The following is a 21,083-nucleotide window of genomic DNA, read 5'->3' on the forward strand; positions in this document are numbered from 1 at the left end:
TGAATCACCAATTTCTTTTGATTTATTTTAATACACCCCACTTTCTTTGTATTTTTAATCAAACACGTGTTCTTTTACCTTTGAAATAGCCACTGTTCTTTGTCCCTTTGAATACACACGTGTTCTTTTTTACCTTATGTTAATAGCATCACGTGTTAATTTTTTGTATCTTATGTAAATATCATCAGGTGTTCTTTTTATCTTATGTTAACAGCGTCACGTGTTGAGACAGGAATTATTTGTTCATATAAGAGTACAATGCAGAATCTTGACATGCATAAAAAGATGATAACCTTACCATGGGGTTCACCTTTACATTTGGACGAATTAGGGAAATTTTTCCCAGTGGAGCATATCCAGGCCCGTCATCATTATATCAAACAGTTGGCGGAACTGAATTTGTCCGTGCAGGAAGAAAGCCTTCTCCGTGCAATCGTTATACTTTTCACAGGTAAATACTATTAAAGTACATGCAAATTTTCAACTTGCCCCTCACCGCTGTGAGTTCGAATCCCGACAGGGACTTTGAATTCTTTCATATGAGGAAGCTATCCAGCTAGCTAACGGAACGTCGGTGGTTCTAGCCCCTTCGTGCCTGAAATAATGCACAGAAGGGCAACTGAGGTTTTCCTCCATCAGTAAAGCTTGAACATCGCCAATTATATATTACCTATACTGTGTTGGTGTGACGTAAAACCCAAAACAAACATGTAAATTTATACAGTTTTGTCATTTAACCTATAAAAGGAAATAATAATGCTTTTTTGTTTTATCAAATGCAATGTAAAGAATTTTGCAGTTAAGATTATAGTTGAATTGTCATAAACTTAATACTCACAGAACAAATTTTAACTTGATGTGCACAGAAAACACAACAACAGGAAACACAACATCTGTAAGAGAACAATCTTCTATGTAATATTGTTGATAGGAGCATAATGGTTTAATTAACAATTTCATTCTGTTCATTTCAGATCGCTGTAAACTTGAGCACCCAGCGGTTGTTGACGCACTTCAAGAGAAAATGGTCATGTGTCTACAGCATCTGATCAACATCAGACCCGGTGGCTCGGGGACACTGCTGTACAAGATATTTAACATTATCACCAATATACGGGAACTTACTGAAAACGAAATGGAATTTTCTCGAAACTTACTTATTGAATGGCCCATGTTGAATGTTAACAAATATCATTTGGTACGGGAATTCCTTTGCTGATATAATGTATAATACTTTACAGGGTAGCACCGGTTTTACAATAATAAAGGCAGTACCGGTTAAGGTAAAAACATTGCTGCAGCACTGAATGTGAAATTTTTTGTCATTTAAATAAAGCAAAATGTAAAAAAGTGATATTTCATACAAAACACTTAATCCCTATAACTGTACCAATGGCCAAAAAGCAAGAGAAGGAGGTAAATGGTCAGGTGAGAATTTGTTTGGAAACTGTGACTGGACTCCAAAACTAAAAAACTTTTGGGAAATTGAAATAAAGGCATTTCTGGGGCATAATGGGCCTGTAAGTTACTAAACATTGAAATTTATGAAATTGATCTTTTTTTTTCAGATAGGAATATAAAAAAAAATTTCATGTTAATAGGAATGTGACTCACTTGTTTGACTGGGTTTTAAGTCGAACCAACACAGTCTAGGTCATATGACGACTTTCCAGCATTACTGGTGGAGGAATACCTCGAGTGCCCTTCCCTGCATTATTTCGGGCACAAACGGGCACTTGAGTAGAACCACCGACGTTCCATAAGCTAGCTTGATAGCTTCCTCAGAAAGAAAGAGTCCAAAAGTCCCTGTCAGGATTCAAACCCACAGCATAAGGGGCAAGTGACCCACAGCATAAGGGGCAAGTGGTTTGACTTACAGGTAATGCTACATATTGCAATCTTCAAAGTAACAATTTGAATTGATTTCACTTATATTTCTTTATAGGTTTTTGCATAATAATTTACCTAAATACTTTTTGTAAAAAAGTTGAAGGGAAAAAAAAGCTTTTTTTGGTATTAATTTCTCTTTTAAATCTTAACATATATGGAGGGTTCAAAACCTGTTCAGAATTCTGGCTGTTATTTGTTATACATATTGTTATATAACTGTTACATAAAATGAACATTTTGTTATATTTTGTACTTCTTGTACTGTTTAAAGCAGACTGCATGCCATTGACTGTATAATTTTTATTTGTTTTGTTATTTGTTAAATCATAAGATGTATTTTCATCATTCACTTTTTTTGTAATATATTATTGTTTTTAGTATAAAATTATTCTGTAATGTCTCACTTTTTCATTCAAATTTTGCCATTTCCACTGTTTTTTTGACCATTTCCTGCTAGATCTTTTGTCTTGTAAAGTCAATATCTTGTTTACCATTGTAATGTTATACCATTGTCCATTAGGCATTAACTTTGTTAGACCATTGTCTTTGTTAGGTCATTGTAATGATATACCATTGTTATGTTATGCCAGTGTCTTGTAAGGCAATTATCATCTTGCTAGGCCATTGACATGTTTCAACAATTTTTAATAAGACCATTGTCCTTCAAGACCATTGTGCCCTTTTCTTGCTTCAAGACCATTGTGCTGTTTTGTTATTGGGCCATTGTTCTTCAAGACCATTGTGCAGTTTTCTTTTAACACCATTGTCCTTAAAGACTATTGTGCTGTTTTCTTGTAAGACCATTATCCTTCAAGACCATTGTGCTGTTATCTTTTGGACCATTGCTATGCTGAACCATTTTGTTTTACACAATTGTTCTGTTAAACCATTTTCTTGTTACATCAATGAACTGTTTAGCCATTGTTTTTTTACCATTGTCCTATTTAGCAATCATCGTGTTAGAGCATAATAATGAAAGACTACTTGTAATGTAATTTTTATGGTTTAGTAATGACTGCATGGTATGTTTAAATCATTTAGTTAGGGTCTGAAAACTTTTAAAATGAAATGTGATATGTAAAACAAAAGATTAAAGAATAACAAAAAAAAAAGAGTTTCATTTATATGTTTGTTTGGGTTTTACATCACACTGACACAGCATAGGTAATATGGCAACATTCCAGCTTTACTGGTCTAGTAAAACCCCGGATCCCCCCAGCAATCATTTTAGGCACGAACAGGCACCTGAGTAGAACCATCTACGTTCCATAAGCTAGCTGGATAGCTTCCTCACATGAAAGAATCCAAAGTCTTTGTTGGGATTCGAACCCACAGCAGTGGGGCAAGTGGTTTGAAGTTAACGACCTTAACCACTTCAGCCACCGATGCCCAGAGAGTTTTAAAGTTGTGCTTACAAAAATTCAATCATTTAGTTGTACAGCTTGGATAGAAAACTTGTAAAGAAATGGATTTTGATCAAAATGGTGAAATTGAAATTACATATAGCCACACTGCTGTAACCATACAAATGTGGTGGAGGTCACTAGTGACAAGTGAAGATTTAGGTAAATTTTGAAACTGGCAAACCTAATGTTTGATAGTTACTTTAAGCTGCTGGAACTGAAAAATGTGAAAGGGAACTGAACATGAGGGCCATGATGGCATTGAAATCACTCACCTGTATATAGAAACTCTCCATGACAAGGAACAAGTAATATTGTAAACTATAAAAAAAAGCAGATATAAAATCTAAATCTTAAACTGATATCACAAAGTTCATATTTTGTATAGTATATTTTCATACAATTTTGACCCCAAGGCTTTTATTTAAACAAACTTGTTAGACACTCAATAAAAAATGTTTCAGGCTAAATATCTAAGCTCTAGCTCTTTGGGTTTTTTTTGAAAGTTTTTTTCCTTTTGGTTGCCATGGCAACCAGAGTTCTGCAAGGAATTAAATTCTTTCAACAATTTTAAAAGGTGACCACCAAAGGAACATTCCTGTGAAGTTTGGATGAAATTGGCTCAGTGGTTTATGAGGAGATGTTGTTTAAAATAAAAGTTTACGGACGGCGGACGAATAGCGATCACAAAAGCTCACCATGTCACTTTGCGACAGGTGAGCTAACAATGTGATAGAGCCTTTAAACTATTGACAGCTCAAATTTTGCATCTTGTTGATAAAAACCCTTCAAAATTTAAATTGGATGTTCCAAATTTCAAATTAAGGCAAGTCCTTTACACACGTTAAGGGTTAATACAAGTAGGGATACATTTAGTCTTATAATCATCTTTATTGAAAAATTTAAAGTTTCAAAAAATTAAGTTAAACAAGAGCTGTCAGTAGGACAATGCACTCTACTACACTCCATGCTTGATAGTGGAACAAGATAATATAGAAACTAGAGGATGCTTTTGTAAAAAAGCGCATGTCTCCCCCACTGCTGAGAATAACTGTGAATGGAAACAGAAATGGAAATGGAGATAAAAGAACAGAGTATATAAAACCAGACAACTGATATATCAATAATAGTTAAATGTCCTCACTGATAAGAACTCTAGTTATCATCCGGAAATGAGAAAATGACAAATGGTCACTGTGACCTTAACCTTTGACCTACTGACCCCATAAACAAGAGGGATCATCTGCTCAATAAGACCAATCATCCTATGAAGTTTGAGGGTTGTAGGTCTAAAGGAACTCTAGTTATCATCCGGAAATGAGAAATTAACCAACGGTCGCTGTGACCTTGACCTTTGACCTACTGACCATTAAAACAATAGGGATCATTTGATTAATAAGACCAATCATCCTATGAAGTTTGAGGGTTGTAGGTCAAAAGGAACTCTAGTATTATCATCGGAAATGAGAAATTGACCAACGGTCACTGTGAACCTTGACCTTTGACTACTGACCCCAAAAACAATAGGGATCATCTGCTCTATAAGACCAATCATCCTATGAATTTGAGGGCTGTAGTCAAAAGGAACTCTAGTTATCATCCGGAAACGAGAAATTGACCAACGGTCACTGTGACCTTGACCTTTGAACTACTGACCCCAAAAACAATAGGGATCATCTGATCAAATAAGACCAATCATCATATGAAGTTTGAGGTCTGTAGGTCTAAAGGAACTCTAGTTATCATCCGGAAACGAGAAATTGACCAACGGTCAGTGTGACCTTGACCTTTGACCTACTGACCCCAAAAACATTAGGGATCATCAGCTCTATAAGACCAATCATCCTATGAAGTTTGAGGGCTGTAGGTCAAAAGGAACTCTAGTTATCATCCGGAAACGAGAAATTGACCAACGGTCACTGTGACCTTGACCTTTGAACTACTGACCCCAAAAACAATAGGGATCATCTGCTCAATAAGACCATTCATCCTATGAAGTTTGAGAGCTGTAGGTCAAAAGGAACTCTAGTTATCGTCCGGAAACGAAGAATGGACGGACGGACTGACTGACGGACGGACGGACAGGGCAAAAACAATATGTCTCCCCCCGAGGTGGGGGAGACATAATTTACCAAAACAAGAGTTAAAGGGACTTGAAAAGTGACAGTCGGTGATAATCCCCAAGAAGGGGCCATAATTCAGTCAAACCAATGCTAGTTATGAGCATTGGACAGCGACTTCGAACTATGATCTCACTGATATATGAAGTTACAATAAAAATGTCTGAAGTGGTTGATGAGATATGAAGTTAAACATACACAGAAAGTAGCACACACAACTTTAGCCAAAGTTTTACGAGAAACACTAATGCCTATGCCCAGGTGAGAAGGTAAGCCCATCTATTCTTAGAATAGTCAAGTTTCAATCTCATTCATATACATGTAAAACTGGTGAAATCAAAGACACAATCGTAAAACTAATCGAGCATAAATCTTAATCACTTAATACATGTAGCTTGTGAAAACACAGACGAATAAGACTTCTTAAAATAACAAAACATAAATGAAAATATTTACAAATTTATTTTGGAATATGTGAAATTGTTACAAGATTCTTTTAGAAGTGAAACTTAAAATGATGATTATTTGATGATAGCCTGCCCCATATTAATATGAAAATGTAGGGCTCGAATTCAACTTTCTCTGGTACATGTGCTTGTAATTTCTTGTAAACACAAAAAAAACCCATTAAACTCGCAAAAGTTTATCATATCAGTAGTTTGTATATTTTTTCATGACATGCAAAAACCAAAATTTGTAATCTTCTGTTTATATATGCTAAAAAGACAAAAAAAAAGAAAAAAAAATCAGTAAGTTCCTTGCTATGTATTTCAGTTGGATTTGTACATTGGGACACATATTGAACAAAACTTATCAACCAATCATAAATGTACACAATCACCGAGACAAAACAAGAGCACCACAAGTAGTGTTAATGTTTGTCTGTTACGGGCAACAATTATCACTATCAAATTTTGATAAAAATTTAAATAAAATCCGAGTTTAAAATGGGTCATACCTAAAAAAAAATATAGCTTTCAGAATAATGCCCCTTGTCTAACAACTGCACCTTGTCATGATATTTAATCAAGTATTCCAAAGTTTTCTTTTGATAACTTTTGAAATGTTTGAATAATAGGCTAAAATCTAAGTTTTTCATGATGACGATGCAATGATATTAACAGCTCAACTTTTTCTCCGAAACAAAACAAGCTAAAAATAATACATTTAAAAGCGGTGTTCTGATGATGAGATATTTGTCAAGTTTAACGGTGATATATATATAATATATTGACCTTCATTTGTATTTGAAAGATATTTACAAATGATATATATGCGATTACAGTCATCGAATTTAGCACTGGCCCGGTGGTCCATGACCAGTGAAAAATAGTTTGGGCCAAGAAAATTTAGTTAAATATATAGTAGAATAAATTCAAAACTGGAATTTGGGCTAGTAAGTTCAAAAATCTTAAATTCATTGACTGTGAGAAGTACAGTCATACCTGTTAACAAAGGATATCCAAGGGAGAGACCAAACATGTCCTTTATAGACATGTGGTCTTTATTTGAGCCGTGTCACGACAAAACCAACATAATGGGTTTGCGACCAGCATGGATCCAGACCAGCCTGCGCATCCGCACAGTCTGATCAGGATCCATGCTGTTCGCTTACAAACCCTATTACAAGTAGAGAAACTGATAGCGAAAACAGCATGGCTCCTGATCAGACTGCGCGGATGCACAGGCTGGTCTGGATCCATGCTGGTCGCAAAGGCACTATGTTGGTTTTGTCGTGACACGGCTCATTTTAAGGTTTTTTTGTTCTATATAATCAATGTACGGTTGTCTCAAAGTGGCCTTTATACACATAGTGATCTTTACTCAGAGGTGGTCATAAACACGGGTTTGACTGTACATGTAGTTACGATAACAAAAAAATTCAAATCATCTCGTTCCTTCTTTCACAAGGATATCACTACAGTGCACTCCGGATATGAAAGTGTTTCTTCACTATGTCTATATGTGTTTCTTAACGGCTACTTATACTTTGCGGAACGGAACGCCCCAACCTAACCATGTAAATAGAGGAAAGTAATTAATTCTACAGAAAATGTCTATGTGAACCAATTGTGAGACTAAAATAAAGGTTGATAAAAAATTAATATTCTCTTGATCAATTTCCTATGAAAGGGTTTGTTCAAATTTCCAGAACTTTAATATAATTGTAATAAACAAACTAACTTTTGCGCGTATAGAAGAGTTAAATTCGAGCCCCTGAAAAGCTTTTAAAAAGCTGTACCCAATTTATAACCTGATTAATATGCATCTGTACAAGTGACATTAATGAAAATAAATAAAACAACAGCTCCCACAAATTGTGCAACAGTATCCCTTAGAATACCATTCTTCAGACCATTCTATTAGGGCTTATTTTTTTCAAATCTTTAAACTGCAAAATCATTATTATATGTGGAGCACTAATTTCCGTTCTTTTTGTGGATAGGTCAATTCATGAATTTAGGATCCACCAAAATTTCATTTTGTCTCCTGTAGCATAATTTTGCATCACTTTATCACTTTATTTATATTTTTTAACCTTTTGGAAAAAATAAACAGCCATAAATTTATGTACCCACGAAAATGTTCTTTGTGACAAAACCACGAATTTCATGTACAGGAAATTAATATAATTCACAACTTTACTTATATGCATGCTTCTTTTTTAGTATGAAGGCAGTAACAAAATATTTGCCGAGGCTTGTATTAAAGATAAAAGTACAATGTTCATGATTTCATATCGAACAAATATTGCTCTTTACTTTTATACCTGACTTAATTATAAAATATGATCACATTACCATACAATAGAGCTACCTTTCCAAGCAAGAAACATAATTTTCTCATCCGTGTATCACTATTTCCCAAGCACTAGGTATCAATAATCCTGCCTCTTAACCACTTTAATCCCTCCCACTAGATCAGCTAAGCCCCGCCCAATTTCAAGCCCTAATATGAATATTTATTATTATTATGATAATCGGACAGCAGTCAATGGGTTATGAGATTTAAACTGTTTTTGTTGTTCGCGTTCTTGTTTTTTCAGCTGTTGTTGTAAGTGTCTTTGCTGTCTTTCTGCTTTACGTTTCTCTTTTATGACGTTGTCCGCCTGCCACGAGAGGTCGTCATCTGCCTCCGCCTCCCATGCGTTCCCTGACTCCTCCCAACTGCCGAGTTCAGAATTCTGAAATGGATTTTTACTAAAATTGTAAATTGTTATGGTAATCATCAATATCCATACAAAGTTTGGCACAGTCAAGTCAATTCTTTGACCAATTATTTACCAAAAAGTGTTTTAAATATCAGGAAATATACAACCACCTCTTGTCTTATATTGAACAATGATACATCCTGTATCTTTAATGGGTCAACCAAAATTATCCAAGACCCCATTCAGAAAGCCAGAAAATATCTCTTTTGTTCATAATTGTCTAATGAATATTCTCAACTGTAAAATTTTAGTTATTGACAAAATTGTAAATGACTTAAAACATGAGAAACAGAGAAAGTAAACTACATGCTTTACTTGTTTGTTTGTTTGATTGGGTTTTATTTTACAACAACACAGTATAGGTCATTTGGCGACTTTTCAGCTTTAATGGTGGAGGGAAACCTCAGGTGCCCCTCTATGCATTATTTCAGGCACGAATGGGCACCTGTGTAGAACCATAGACATTCTGTAAGCAAGCTGGATACCTTCCTCACATGAAAGAATCCAAATTTCCTTTTGGGCGGCAAGTGGTTTAAAGTCAACAACCTTAACCACTCAGTCAAGGATGCTTCCACAGGCTTTATCTTATAAGGTGCTTACTATAAAAAAAGCCATTTTCCAACACATTATCAAAACTTTTATCCTTTAAAATACCTAATCTTAACAGTAAAAAATAGGACTTTTTTCACAAATTATGCCATTCAGGCTCTTATTTCAACAAATCAAATGACCCCTGAGTCATTCACAAAAGACTGAAACAAGCTAGAAAACTGGAGGGAAAAAAACAGAAGGACCAAACACAAATGCCTGTAACAAGCTGGAAATCTAGGTGAAATAACAGAACAGCCAATTTCATATTAGAAATATGTAATGTTTATGTTGCATTGAAAACAAATTGAATGTCATGCAATAAAAGTTAACACATTAATGTTTTACCTGCATCATTGGAATGTCTGCCGTCATGGCAAGTTTGTCAGATATATACCCTGTATAATCTTCTTTCTTCTTCACTAAAACCTGTATCATAAATTAATCATGATAAACTCCTTCATTTAAACCTGTATCATAAATTAATCATCATAAACTCCTTCATTTAAACCTGTATCATAAATTAATCATGATAAACTCCTTCATTTAAACCTGTATCATAAATTAATCATCATAAACTCCTTCATTTAAACCTGTATCATAAATTAATCATGATAAACTCCTTCTTTTAAACCTGTATCATAAATTAATCATGATAAACTCCTTCATTTAAACCTGTATCATAAATTAATCATCATAAACTCCTTCATTAAAACCTGTATCATAAATTAATCATCATAAACTCCTTCATTTAAACCTGTATCATAAATTAATCATGATAAACTCCTTCATTAAAACCTGTATCATAAATTAAACATGATAGACTTCTCCATTTTAGCCTGTATCATTAATAAATCAAGAAACCTCAATTAAAGCAAGTATTTCATGACAAAACAGATTTTTCCAAAAAAATTTATTAAAATAATAAAAAAAACATTCACCTTTTTCTGTTTTTTAACTTTTGGTGTCATATCCTGAAAGTAGTCCATTTCTGGTTCGTTTTCCTGAGATTGTTGTTGTTGTAGCTGCAGTTGCCGTTGACGATATTCCTCCACAGATCTGATCTTTTCAGCTTGTTTCTGTTCATCCCAGCTGTCCCAGGGAGACAACTCCTCCTGAACCTGATTTACAAAAAAAATATATAACAAGAGGGCCATGATGGCCCTGAGGTCGCTCACCTGTATATAGCCCACCCCCCAACCCCCAACGTTGCAGGGCTTTTATTTGCACAATCTTGGTAGACACCCATAAGAAGATGTTTCATGCCAAACATCTAAGCTCTAGCTAAAAGAAGATTTTTTTTAAAGTTTTTACTATACACATATAGTTAAAAACAATGACACCCCTGGGGCCGGGCCAGTTAAGACCCCAGGGCTTTTATTTGAACAAACTTTGTAGACACTTACTAGAAGATGTTTCATGCTTAATATCTAAACTCTAGCTATTTGGGTTTTTTCAAAGAAGATTTTAAGTTTTTGCTATACACATATAAAGAAAATCAATGACCCCCGGGGCGGGGCCAATTTTGACCCCAGGTCTTTTATTTGAACAAACTTTGTAGACACTCACTAAAAGATGTTTCATGCTTAATATCTTAACTCTAGCTATTTGGGTTTTTTCAAAGAAGATTTTTTAAGTTTTTGCTATACACATAAAAGGAAAATCAATGACCCCCGGGGCGCGGCCAATTTTGACCCTAGGGCTTTTATTTGAAGAAACTTGGTAGACACCTATTAGAACATGTTTGATGCTAAATATCTTAGCCACAGCTCTTTTCGATTTCTTTAAAAGAAGATTTTTTAAGTTTTTACTATTATGCATATAGGGAAAATCAATGAACCCCCGGGGCGGGGCCAATTTTGACCCCAGGGCTTTTATTTGAACAAACTTGGTAGACACTTATTAGAACATGTTTCATGCTAAATATCTTAGCTCTAACTCTTTTGGATCTTTAAAGAAGATTTTTTAAGTTTTTACTATATGCATATAGGGAAAGTCAATGACCTCCCGGGGCGGGGCCAATTTTGACCCCAGGGCTTTTATTTGAACAAACTTGGTAGACACCCATTAGAACATGTTTCATGCTAAATATCTTAGCTCTAGCTCTTTGGGTTCTTTAAAAGAAGATTTTTTAAGTTTTTACTATATGCATATAGGGAAAATCAATGACACCCCGGGGCGGGGCCAATTTTGACCCCAGGGCTTTTATTTGAACAAACTTGGTAGACACTCACTAGAAGATGTTTCATGCCAAATATCTAAGCTCTACCTCTTATGGTTTTTGAAAAGAAGATATTTAAGGTTTTTTCTTTTGGTTGCCATGGCAACCAGAGTTCTGCATGGAATTAAATTCTTTGAACAATTTTTAAAGGTGACCACCAAAGGAACATTCCTGTGAAGTTTGGATGAAATTGGCTTAGTGGTTTATGAGGAGATGTCATTTAAAGTAAAAGTTTACGGACGGACGGACGCCGGACGGACGGACGCCGGACGAAAAGCGATCACGAAAGCTCACCCTGTCACTTTGTGACAGGTGAGCTAAAAATATATGGAAATATGGATTAATAATGAATCCATATTTCCATATATTTTTAGCTCACCTGTCACAAAGTGATATAGATTTAATAGATTTAATTATTTATGATACTGCTTGTAAACATAATTTATGTTTACAAGCAGTATCATAAATAATTAAATCTATAAAAACAATCCATTCTAAAAAGTTAAAGGACCAATATGCCGCAGAAATGCTTTTATTCTTATTTCTCAATTATTTTTTTAAAATTTTTGGTGTACTTTTTTAGTATCCATCAAGTTATTTCCCAATTATTTGAACCATCTTTTCCATCTGTTGCTTTTTGGCAATAAGTGCAGTTATAGTGAATTAGTGCCCTTACTAAAGAAGTAAACATTTATATGTTTCTGAGGCATAATGGAATATGGAAAATATTCTGAACTACAACTGGTTAAAAAGTGATAATAAATTTACTTAAGATACTTTTGTGTATTCAATTTAGCACGGCAGATGATCATCATGCATACATCATGAGACAATGCACTGCATGTCCATGTCTTTATTTTGCAAGGAAAGAATCATGAATGTGAATAAAATATTTGAGATATTGAGCATCTATGTGAACAATGCATAATCCATTTAATAACTGAAAAATCTTTGCAGATTTAAAACAATTTCTAAAGGAAGGTAATTTTCATTCAAATGCAAGGTTTTTTTGCTAATTATTTTTAGTTCCCACATGAGGAAGCATTTCCTTATCTATCATTTTTATGCTATAGAATATGTCGTTCAAAAATGGAAGTAATTTAACTTAGGATGTGTGTGTCTAATCTTTTATTTTAATACTAAAAACAATATTTTTCATATTACACAGAGTACTATGCACAGTTTTGGAAGTTTCTTGTTCAGATTTACTTAAATGTTAAAGACCTTTTTGGGGAGTTTTCACATAGAAATATAGGCAAAATTAAAACTGTTCAATAGAATTTTTTTAAACTTTGTATGTTGTTAGATTATGATAATAGAAACATTTTAAGCGAAAACAAAAATGGCCACGTTTGATTGTTTGATTGGGTTTTACATCACAACACATTTACGTTATTTGGCAACGTTCCAGCTTTACTGGTGGAGGAAGACCTCAGGTGTCCTTCCTTGCATTATTTCAGGCATGAAGGGGCACCTGAGTAGAACCACTGACGTTCCGAAAGCTAGCTGGATAGCTTCCTCACATGAAAGAATCCAAAGTCCCTGTATGGATTCAAAACCACAGTGGTGAGAGGCAAGTGGTTTGAAGTTAACAACCTAAACCACTCAGCCACGGACTCCCCATTTGGCCATGCAATGATGTTCATTGTAAAAACTGTGAAACAGACTTCAAAAAAACACACTGAAAGAGCTGTAAAACTGCATCACAAAGTTGATACCAAAACTTCTTTACTAATCCATTACTCTAAAGTATTAAATACCTGTCCAGTTCCATTCATAGAGTAGTGGGAGGACAAATTTTCTACTGAAGGGTAATGATTTGACATCGGCAGAATTGGGTCAGAGTTTCGACGTTTCCTTCGGCACCATAGCCTTTTTAGAGGAGAAAATATCATGAAAATGACTCCAAATATCTTCTTTATTACATTCCATATCACTTTTATCATCCTGTAAGTAGAATGGAGATGACATTACAAAATTAGCAATACTGTAAAATGCTATGTTCTTTTATTATAGTTTTTATGTTATTTAGCCTCTTTTTTAACATTTTCAATGCCAGGGTATCACTATGACATGTATTTGTTTTAAAAATGAGAAGCCTAAGATTGTTACATTGGTTTGACAGGCCACTAATCTAATATTCTATTCAGTGCATTTTCTTTCTTGAGCAGTCCTTTTGCAGCACATGAAGTCAAATCTATTTTCTTCCAAGTCTTGCCAAAGCTAGAATCCGAGATATAGAAGTTCTGGGCCAGAATTGATTGTTAAGCAGTATCAATTATAGATGTTCAGATGTACAGGGCCGGCAAAATCTGATTTTGACTTACTTGTCCGTTTTTATGTGGAGCATTTTATAACTTGTCCGTATAATATTGACATATTTAATTCTTGAAAATTTTCACTTGTCCCTACAGGCTGTGGGACAACAAGGGCAATACCAAAAATTAATTTTGCCAACCCTGGATGTAGAATTTTGCTTCTATGTCAAAACCAGAAGCCAACCTTTCTCTAGTGAAAAGTAGATTTATGTGAAAATGCAGCAAATTAAAAACCCAAAACTTCTTCAACAATTTAATAGCATGTGCATATAGTGCACTTCCTTGAGATTATGGGAGTTGGGATTATGCATTCCTCATAGGTGTTCGGCGCCTTGATTGGTCACTATCCCCCGGGCCACACCCCCTCACCCACTCTACAACCCTCCTACCTTTCAAAACCATGTAAACTGCAGTATTTTTCATTTGAAACAAGTTTAAATATTTGGTATATGCTGTTAATTCAATTTCCTTCACTTCCCACAAAAAGATAAAAAATTGATACATATATATTTAGTAAAGGTATGCAACTCGCCACTAATTTTTCAGCACTCATCTTAATATGAACTCCATAACTCCAACATTTTTTCACCAATTTTCAAAATCTTGGTAACAAACAGTAGGGAATTGATTCCTGTTCAAGGAAATAAAGCTGTCATTACAATCATTTCAAGTTATAAGAAGATATGTAATCTCGAAGTCATCGCAAGTATAAGTCGACAGAGACCTGACTGCTGGGTTTTTGTCAAAATTACCTGACTCAATGGCAGTTTAAACAAAATGAATGAATATTATTTGTATTGTGCATATAAATATGATTAAATTATATTATTATTAGTAATAACTCAGTAACTGTCTCTGTGAGACTTGTGATAAATGGCTACATATAAAATGTGCTGATATATCTCCAAAAGATTATGCATTATTGCAGAATAACCCGGATCCTTATATATGTACTCTGTGTCTAAAAGTGCCACTTATACCATGTATACCTGAATTATTAGAATTATCTATGGAATCAACTACACATCCTACATGTACTCCTGATCTGTTCATCTACACTTGAGTCATATGACTATAGACAAAATAAATGACAGTTTTACCCCCTCGAGCGATGAGGAGGAAAATTGGGAAGACCACACTTCTAATAGTAAAAATCAATTATAAACACCACATGTGAAAAATCTGAATAGTGAGTTACCAAACCCAGCCAGGAAACTATTGTTCTCTGTATGATTTTAATGATGAAACAACGGAAGAAAATTTTAGAAAACAGTGACATACTTAATAATAGTGTCCTGTGATAGTGAACACCTGTATGACATTTTTGATGATGTTAAAACCCTTAAAAACTTAAAATAGGAAAAGACCGATAATTGGTCATCTAAATATTAATAATTATAAGATATAAAATTTCTAGGAAATTAGACCCATTTTTTTTGATAATAATCTTGTTGATATTTTCTGTATTTCTGAAACCAAAAATTGATCATTCTTTCAGTGATAACCTGTTCCAGTTGATGGATACAAGTTAACAGAATGTGATAGAGATGCCCATGGTGGAGGCTTTGCTGACACTAAACGGGCTGATTATACCTATTAAACGCCGTACAGATTTAGAAATCAAGGTCTGGAAAATTTATGTTTTGAATTGAATTTGTTTAAAAAGAAAAATGGGGAATTATATTTTATATATAGACCACCTTAAGTCTGACCATCTTTTTTGAATCAAGCTATCTGAAACATTAGACCAAATTATTCATTAAATTTGACCATGTAATTATTAACTGGGGACTTAAACTATGATTGCTAATTCCTACCAAAAATAAAATCCTTACAAACATCATGGATTTAGTTTCAACTTGGTAAAATCTAATTGACCCAAATGTTTAAAAATATAGACAACCAACCCCTTTTGATGTTTTTAACAAAATCGTCCCTTTTTCTATGTAACATCATTATCAGGCAGCATAATGACTGCCATGTATGTATTTACAACTTCAAAGAACAGTTAAAACCTATCTAAAAAAAGGGAAAACCCTTTTAGGGTTCAAAAATTTTGATGAAATGTTTTTAAAATGAACTAGACAAAGTACCTTCCAAAAGCATTACTTTTTATGATGTTGAGAAAATTATGGGCTTAAAACTTTTTAATGAAAAATTTTGAAAAGAACATGCACCAAAAAAACAAAAATTAAAAAGTCTTCCCCCCTTATTGAATCTAATACGAAAAAAAATCTCCAAACAAAACAGCACATAACATATCTGAAATTTAAAAAAAAAAATAAATTTGGGGAAAATATAAAAAAATAGGCTTCAAAAAAAAAAAATAAAACGTTGAATCTATTTCCACCCTTTCATGGAAAAAGGGCGGGGGCCCCCGTCTAAATTTTGGCCCCAAAAATCAAACCTTTTTTTTAAATCAAAAATCCCTTTTTTAAAAATTCAAATAAAATTATTTAAGGGAAAAAGTCGGATTGCCGATCAAAACTAAAGGGTTATGTTAAATGACTTTTTTGTAAATTGCCAAAATTGGATAAAAATATCGCTATTATCCCAAAAAGAACCCTAGTATTAAATTAATTAAACAAAAATAACATGACAAAAAGTCAATTTTTTTTCTGTAAATGAGTAATTGAAAATCTAAATGTAAAACCCAAAAAAGCAAAAGGATAGACAATGTACCACCCAAAATTTTGAATGCTCAAAATATAATTGTAACCCAAACCCAAATATAAAAATAGATCAACACAATTTATTTAAACAGTTTAAATGGTCAACACTCCAGTTTTTAAAAAAAGATATCCTTTTATTTAAAATTTTTGGCCCTTAATATTACCATAAAGTAAAAAATTTAGAAAATTATAAATGAACAATTGAAAACCCTTTTGAAAATAATTCATAAATTTTTTAGCCGCTTTCGACCAGGGGTACGGATGTCAGAAAACCTTTTTGCGTTAGTTAGGGCTGGAAAATGGCTTCAAAAAGAGCAGTGGGAGCAATCCCAAAGGACCTGCCAAAGGGTTTTGGGCTGTCTCCGCAGATTTTGCAGTCCAAAAGCTAGAGGCATATGGGGTTTTGAAAATGAGTTCTCTGTTCAAATTTTTAAACAGGAAACAAACAGTTAAAAGAGGAGAGTATCATAGCAACTTTTTGCTTGACAACAATTAAGGGTGCCACAAGGCTCTATTCTTGACCTTTTAATTTTCAAACATCTTCCATGAATGATATTTTTATTTTATAGATAAATTCATCCTCTACAATTATGCAGATGACAATACTCTAGCCTTCTTCCAAACTCTAAAATAGACATATTGAAAAACACATTAGGAAAATGAAAGTAAAATACTTATTAACTGGTTTAACATTAATAAAAATGCAAGCTAACCTGACAAGTTTCAAGCCATAGCTGTTGGAAAATAACAAATGAACACTTAAAAGAATTTCAAATTGATAATGTTACAATAAAATGTGAAGATTGTGTTAAACTGCTAGGACATAGATTTTTTTACTTAACTTTGATATACAGGTCACCAGAATGTGTAAAAAAGATGCAATCTAATTAAATGTGCTCTTAAGAATTAGGAAATTTTTAAATTCATGAATGTCTTCTTCTTATTTACAAAATCTTTATCAGATCTAATTTTAACTACTGTCCCCTTGTCTTGGCATTTTGCTCCAAAACAAACACAGAAAACTTGAAAAACTCCAGCAATATAGAGCCCTAAAAATAGTATTTAATATTTTAATTCTTCATATGACACATTATTCAAAAAAAGTTAATATGCCTACTTTACATTTGTCAAGAATTAAAGTAATAGCCAAAGAAGTGTTTTTAAATGCCTGTACGGAAAATCACCACCATATATAAATATTTAATTCATTTAAAAATTCCAATTATTCTTTTAGTATCCAAAAAAGTGTAAAATGAGTCCCCACCAGGGTCAACAACAGTAAACATACATAGGTGTATAGAATTCTTTATAGTTTGCAAGGTGCCCAGATACGGAACAGTCTCCCAAATGAATGCCGCAAGTCTTGACAATTACAAAGAGTTTGTGAGACTGTGATTCCAGGTCTGGAGTGGCCCAAGCTTGTAAATGTGCTATGTGCTTTTAATTTGGCTATGTGTTTGTTTTGCTGCTTGAGTGTTTAATTTATGTAAATGCTTAGAATACATGGTTTTTGTTTGCCTTGCTTTTTGTGCATCCCTTTTAGTTGCTATGATGCTTGATTATATTTTGTGTGTTAATTTTTTCTTAAAACCCTTGTATTTATGCTAGTTTGAATCTTATGTTGTGTTTGTAATGCTTTGTTCATCATTAAACTCCTTATTCCCCATTCCATTAGGCTGTGCAATGCAACTTAATTTTAGTTAATTTGGTTTGTTTTACACTGTATGCGCTTTATCTTGTTTCTTTTTATGCTGTATAAGTTCATCATAAATTTTTATGCACTTTTATAAGTAAGTTTAATTTTATCTATTTATTTATTTATATATATTTTTTAGGAAACCACTCCAATACGTATTTATATATTGTAAGATGTTACCATTTATAACTATTACTATTTTATTAATTTTATTATTATTTTTATTTATTTTCACATTGCTATATCGTATCATCTACTAAATTTTAGACTCAGTCATTTATTACTTTTAAAAACTGTTATTACCTTTAATATAATATGTACGGTGTGTCAGCAAAACTATGCCTTAATTTACCATCTTATTGTAAAAGTTCTTCTTAACCCTTGATACTCCTTATTCAGTTTTAAGCTGCTAATAGTTTTATATGTTTTTATTTCAGAACTGTTATATGTTAGCAAATATGTTTTACGCTTTTGTTATTGTCGGTAAATAGCTTATTAGCTAATGTTTCTTGTAATATGTAAACCGACTTAAAATTGATAAATTTGAAAATAAAGTTATGATTTTATGAATACAATACTTGACTAGATATGCTACATCAAATTTCGCTTGCGAACCCTACTTTATGAATCGTTTTTTGTTAGTGAGGTTGTTTTCACACCTCACTTTCAGATACAATCAACCACGCCTTCCGTTATAGCCGTGACTCGTTTCTTGACCTACAATCGCCATTGAAAAACTGATGTCTAGTGGGAAGGAGGTGTTCATGTAGACATTCTAGGTAGTATTAGTATGCATAAATCAACGTTTTCAATTTCAATTTTATTTCATACAATACGTACCCTAGAATGTACATTCAGATTTAATTCTGATTTGGAAGCAATATTTAAACAGGAACGGTGGGTTTCAGTTTTACAATATACTAAAACATCAAAACCCAAAATAACAAGTTTATTAACTCTAAACTGTACTTACTAAGTACTGTATCCTGATTCTCAGCATCTTTGCTATCTAAACTTGAATGCAACTTGGGTCAGTATACCAATATGAAATTATCTGACTAACCCACTGGTGACATATACCATTAAATATCCGTGTACACCACTGTCTGTACAAGACCTTTAAACAAATTGTACCATCATTCCCATTGTCTATATATATTACAATCTACAGATCTATTCTTGTACAACCTATCGTACACACTTAACGTTATCGTTTAAACTAATCACTGAAATTCTCAAAATTCGACTCGCCAGATACGGATGACAGTTTCGTTCTATTTATCACGAGTAGTGTGTTTAGAAATTACATTTACGTAGGGATAATGTTTCACAAATGGTCTCCTTCTAGACAGTCAGCGGACTCCATCCGCTTTTCACTGCTGCACCGTTGAAAGCTGCCAAGAAGACATATATTATCGTTGAATGACTTTTCACATTTTTTGTTCTTTTACTGTTCTTGTATGCATATTTGAAACTTTGACAATCCATCTTGAAATTTCTGTGCGTGTAATGGTCGATGAGTTTTGTTAACCGGAAGAAATAGTTCCGTGACATCAATTCTGTACCTATATTTCGAATTTGCTTCGTGCGTTTTTAAAGTACACGCAACACGTTTGGATCTCTATTCGTTCTTGTAACGCCGGAATAACAACAGGTGCAGGAACTTATTTGGTCTGTCTTGCTTGAAGGCCGTCTTATGACTTATACCTTTTTTTGTATGTTAACATTTCCCTCACCAAGCTTGAGATTTCTGCAATCACTACATTCGTCTGAAAATGTTTCACAGCAATAAGGAAGCTTGTTTCCATTTCAAGAGCTTCAGGGACCTTTTCCTCAACGCGTTCAAAAGGATGTCTCTGTTAGGCCTGTAAAACAAAAGTAATCCCTCTCGGAAACAAGATTTTTTTAAAGGTGGTCTCATTAAACCCTTTAATTGCCTTTTGGCTACAGAGGTGTTCACAGGGCGAAAAATTATCAACCCTACGGTATCAGAAGACATTCATAGTCTATAGCAGATAAAGTCCATATTGCAGAACTGCAAGAAGAATTTTTCAATAGAAATTTATGATGTTTAGAGATTTGTGTATGGATCCATTTTGTTGTTTCACTACACCAATGCTTGAATTTTGATTTAGATCTATTAGTCTTTCTGCGTGCCCAATCGCCATGAGGCTGCCAGTACTTTTCTAGATTTTTGAGCCTCTTGTTTCATGTATCTGTCGTTGAGCCATGCAGTCATTCTAGAGTTCCGGGTCGAGGATGTACAATTCCCCTTGATTGAGACAATCGATCCGAACTGCGACGACGTATATTCAGTGAGTGTGCAATCAACATTGCAATAGAATCGGAACCAATAGTTGAGCGGCAATTTGGAGCCAATTTTTAGATTAGTGTACAATGATATTTCTGCATGTGAGACAGAACCGTGGTATCACTTAGCGGTGAATGATATTCTAAATGTTTCGTCCATGCGATTGAGAGGGCATCACTGCTATGCGCGGGTGAGAATCCATGTAAACGTTGTGTCTGTTTGTTTTTATTGTCGCACATATCCATCATTGAAAACCCAAATGCTGAAACTTCTCACAAACTGTTTTGTTCAAGGACACTCGTCTCCTTTCTTCTGGATCTTGCTCCAGAGATCTGACAGTATATTCTTGTCTCCAGCTATTGAGCTGCTTTCAGTGACCATTTGCCTGGTGTGCCAATTGTCCAAGATCCCAGTTTGTTGACAAGATTCAGAGATTTCGCTACCCTGTTGTGATTATTACATGTCATATTGTGCGACGTTTATTCATACATTTTGTGTTTAGGGGGGTTAGAATGTCTTACTGTTTGATCACAGCCTCCTCTCCAAAACAATTTGACTGTGTTGGAGTTGTTGATAAGAGTCGAACGTCCTTGACAGTAGGTGGGGGATTTCATATGTCCCCCAACCATGTATTTGCTTGCATCTTGGTTATC

General features: G+C 33.9%; 2 protein-coding genes across 2 annotated transcripts; one reads left to right on the forward strand and one right to left on the reverse strand.

The window, feature by feature from the left end:
* Nucleotides 1-214: 214 nt before the first annotated feature.
* Nucleotides 215-1,413, forward strand: LOC132756526 (retinoic acid receptor beta-like; the record flags this gene model as incomplete). Its single annotated transcript, XM_060747618.1, is given in 2 exon segments — nucleotides 215-451; nucleotides 975-1,413. Coding segments are annotated over 2 exon segments (482 nt in total), but the record flags the coding sequence as incomplete, so codon positions are not given.
* A 4,445-nt stretch (nucleotides 1,414-5,858) lies between these two features.
* On the reverse strand, nucleotides 5,859-13,395 carry LOC132756527 (receptor-binding cancer antigen expressed on SiSo cells-like). The gene is made up of 4 exons (XM_060747619.1): nucleotides 13,194-13,395; nucleotides 10,154-10,333; nucleotides 9,561-9,641; nucleotides 5,859-8,597 (listed from the first exon to the last, which is right to left on the reverse strand). The coding sequence occupies exons 1-4, from the start codon at nucleotides 13,377-13,379 to the stop codon at nucleotides 8,385-8,387; spliced, it is 660 nt and encodes a 219-aa protein (XP_060603602.1). The 5' UTR covers nucleotides 13,380-13,395; the 3' UTR covers nucleotides 5,859-8,384.
* Nucleotides 13,396-21,083: the final 7,688 nt, after the last annotated feature.

Source organism: Ruditapes philippinarum, unplaced genomic scaffold (assembly GCF_026571515.1).
Source record: "Ruditapes philippinarum isolate M1 unplaced genomic scaffold, ASM2657151v2 ctg11966_1_1_1_1, whole genome shotgun sequence".
In the NCBI taxonomy this organism is placed as follows: domain Eukaryota; kingdom Metazoa; phylum Mollusca; class Bivalvia; order Venerida; family Veneridae; genus Ruditapes; species Ruditapes philippinarum.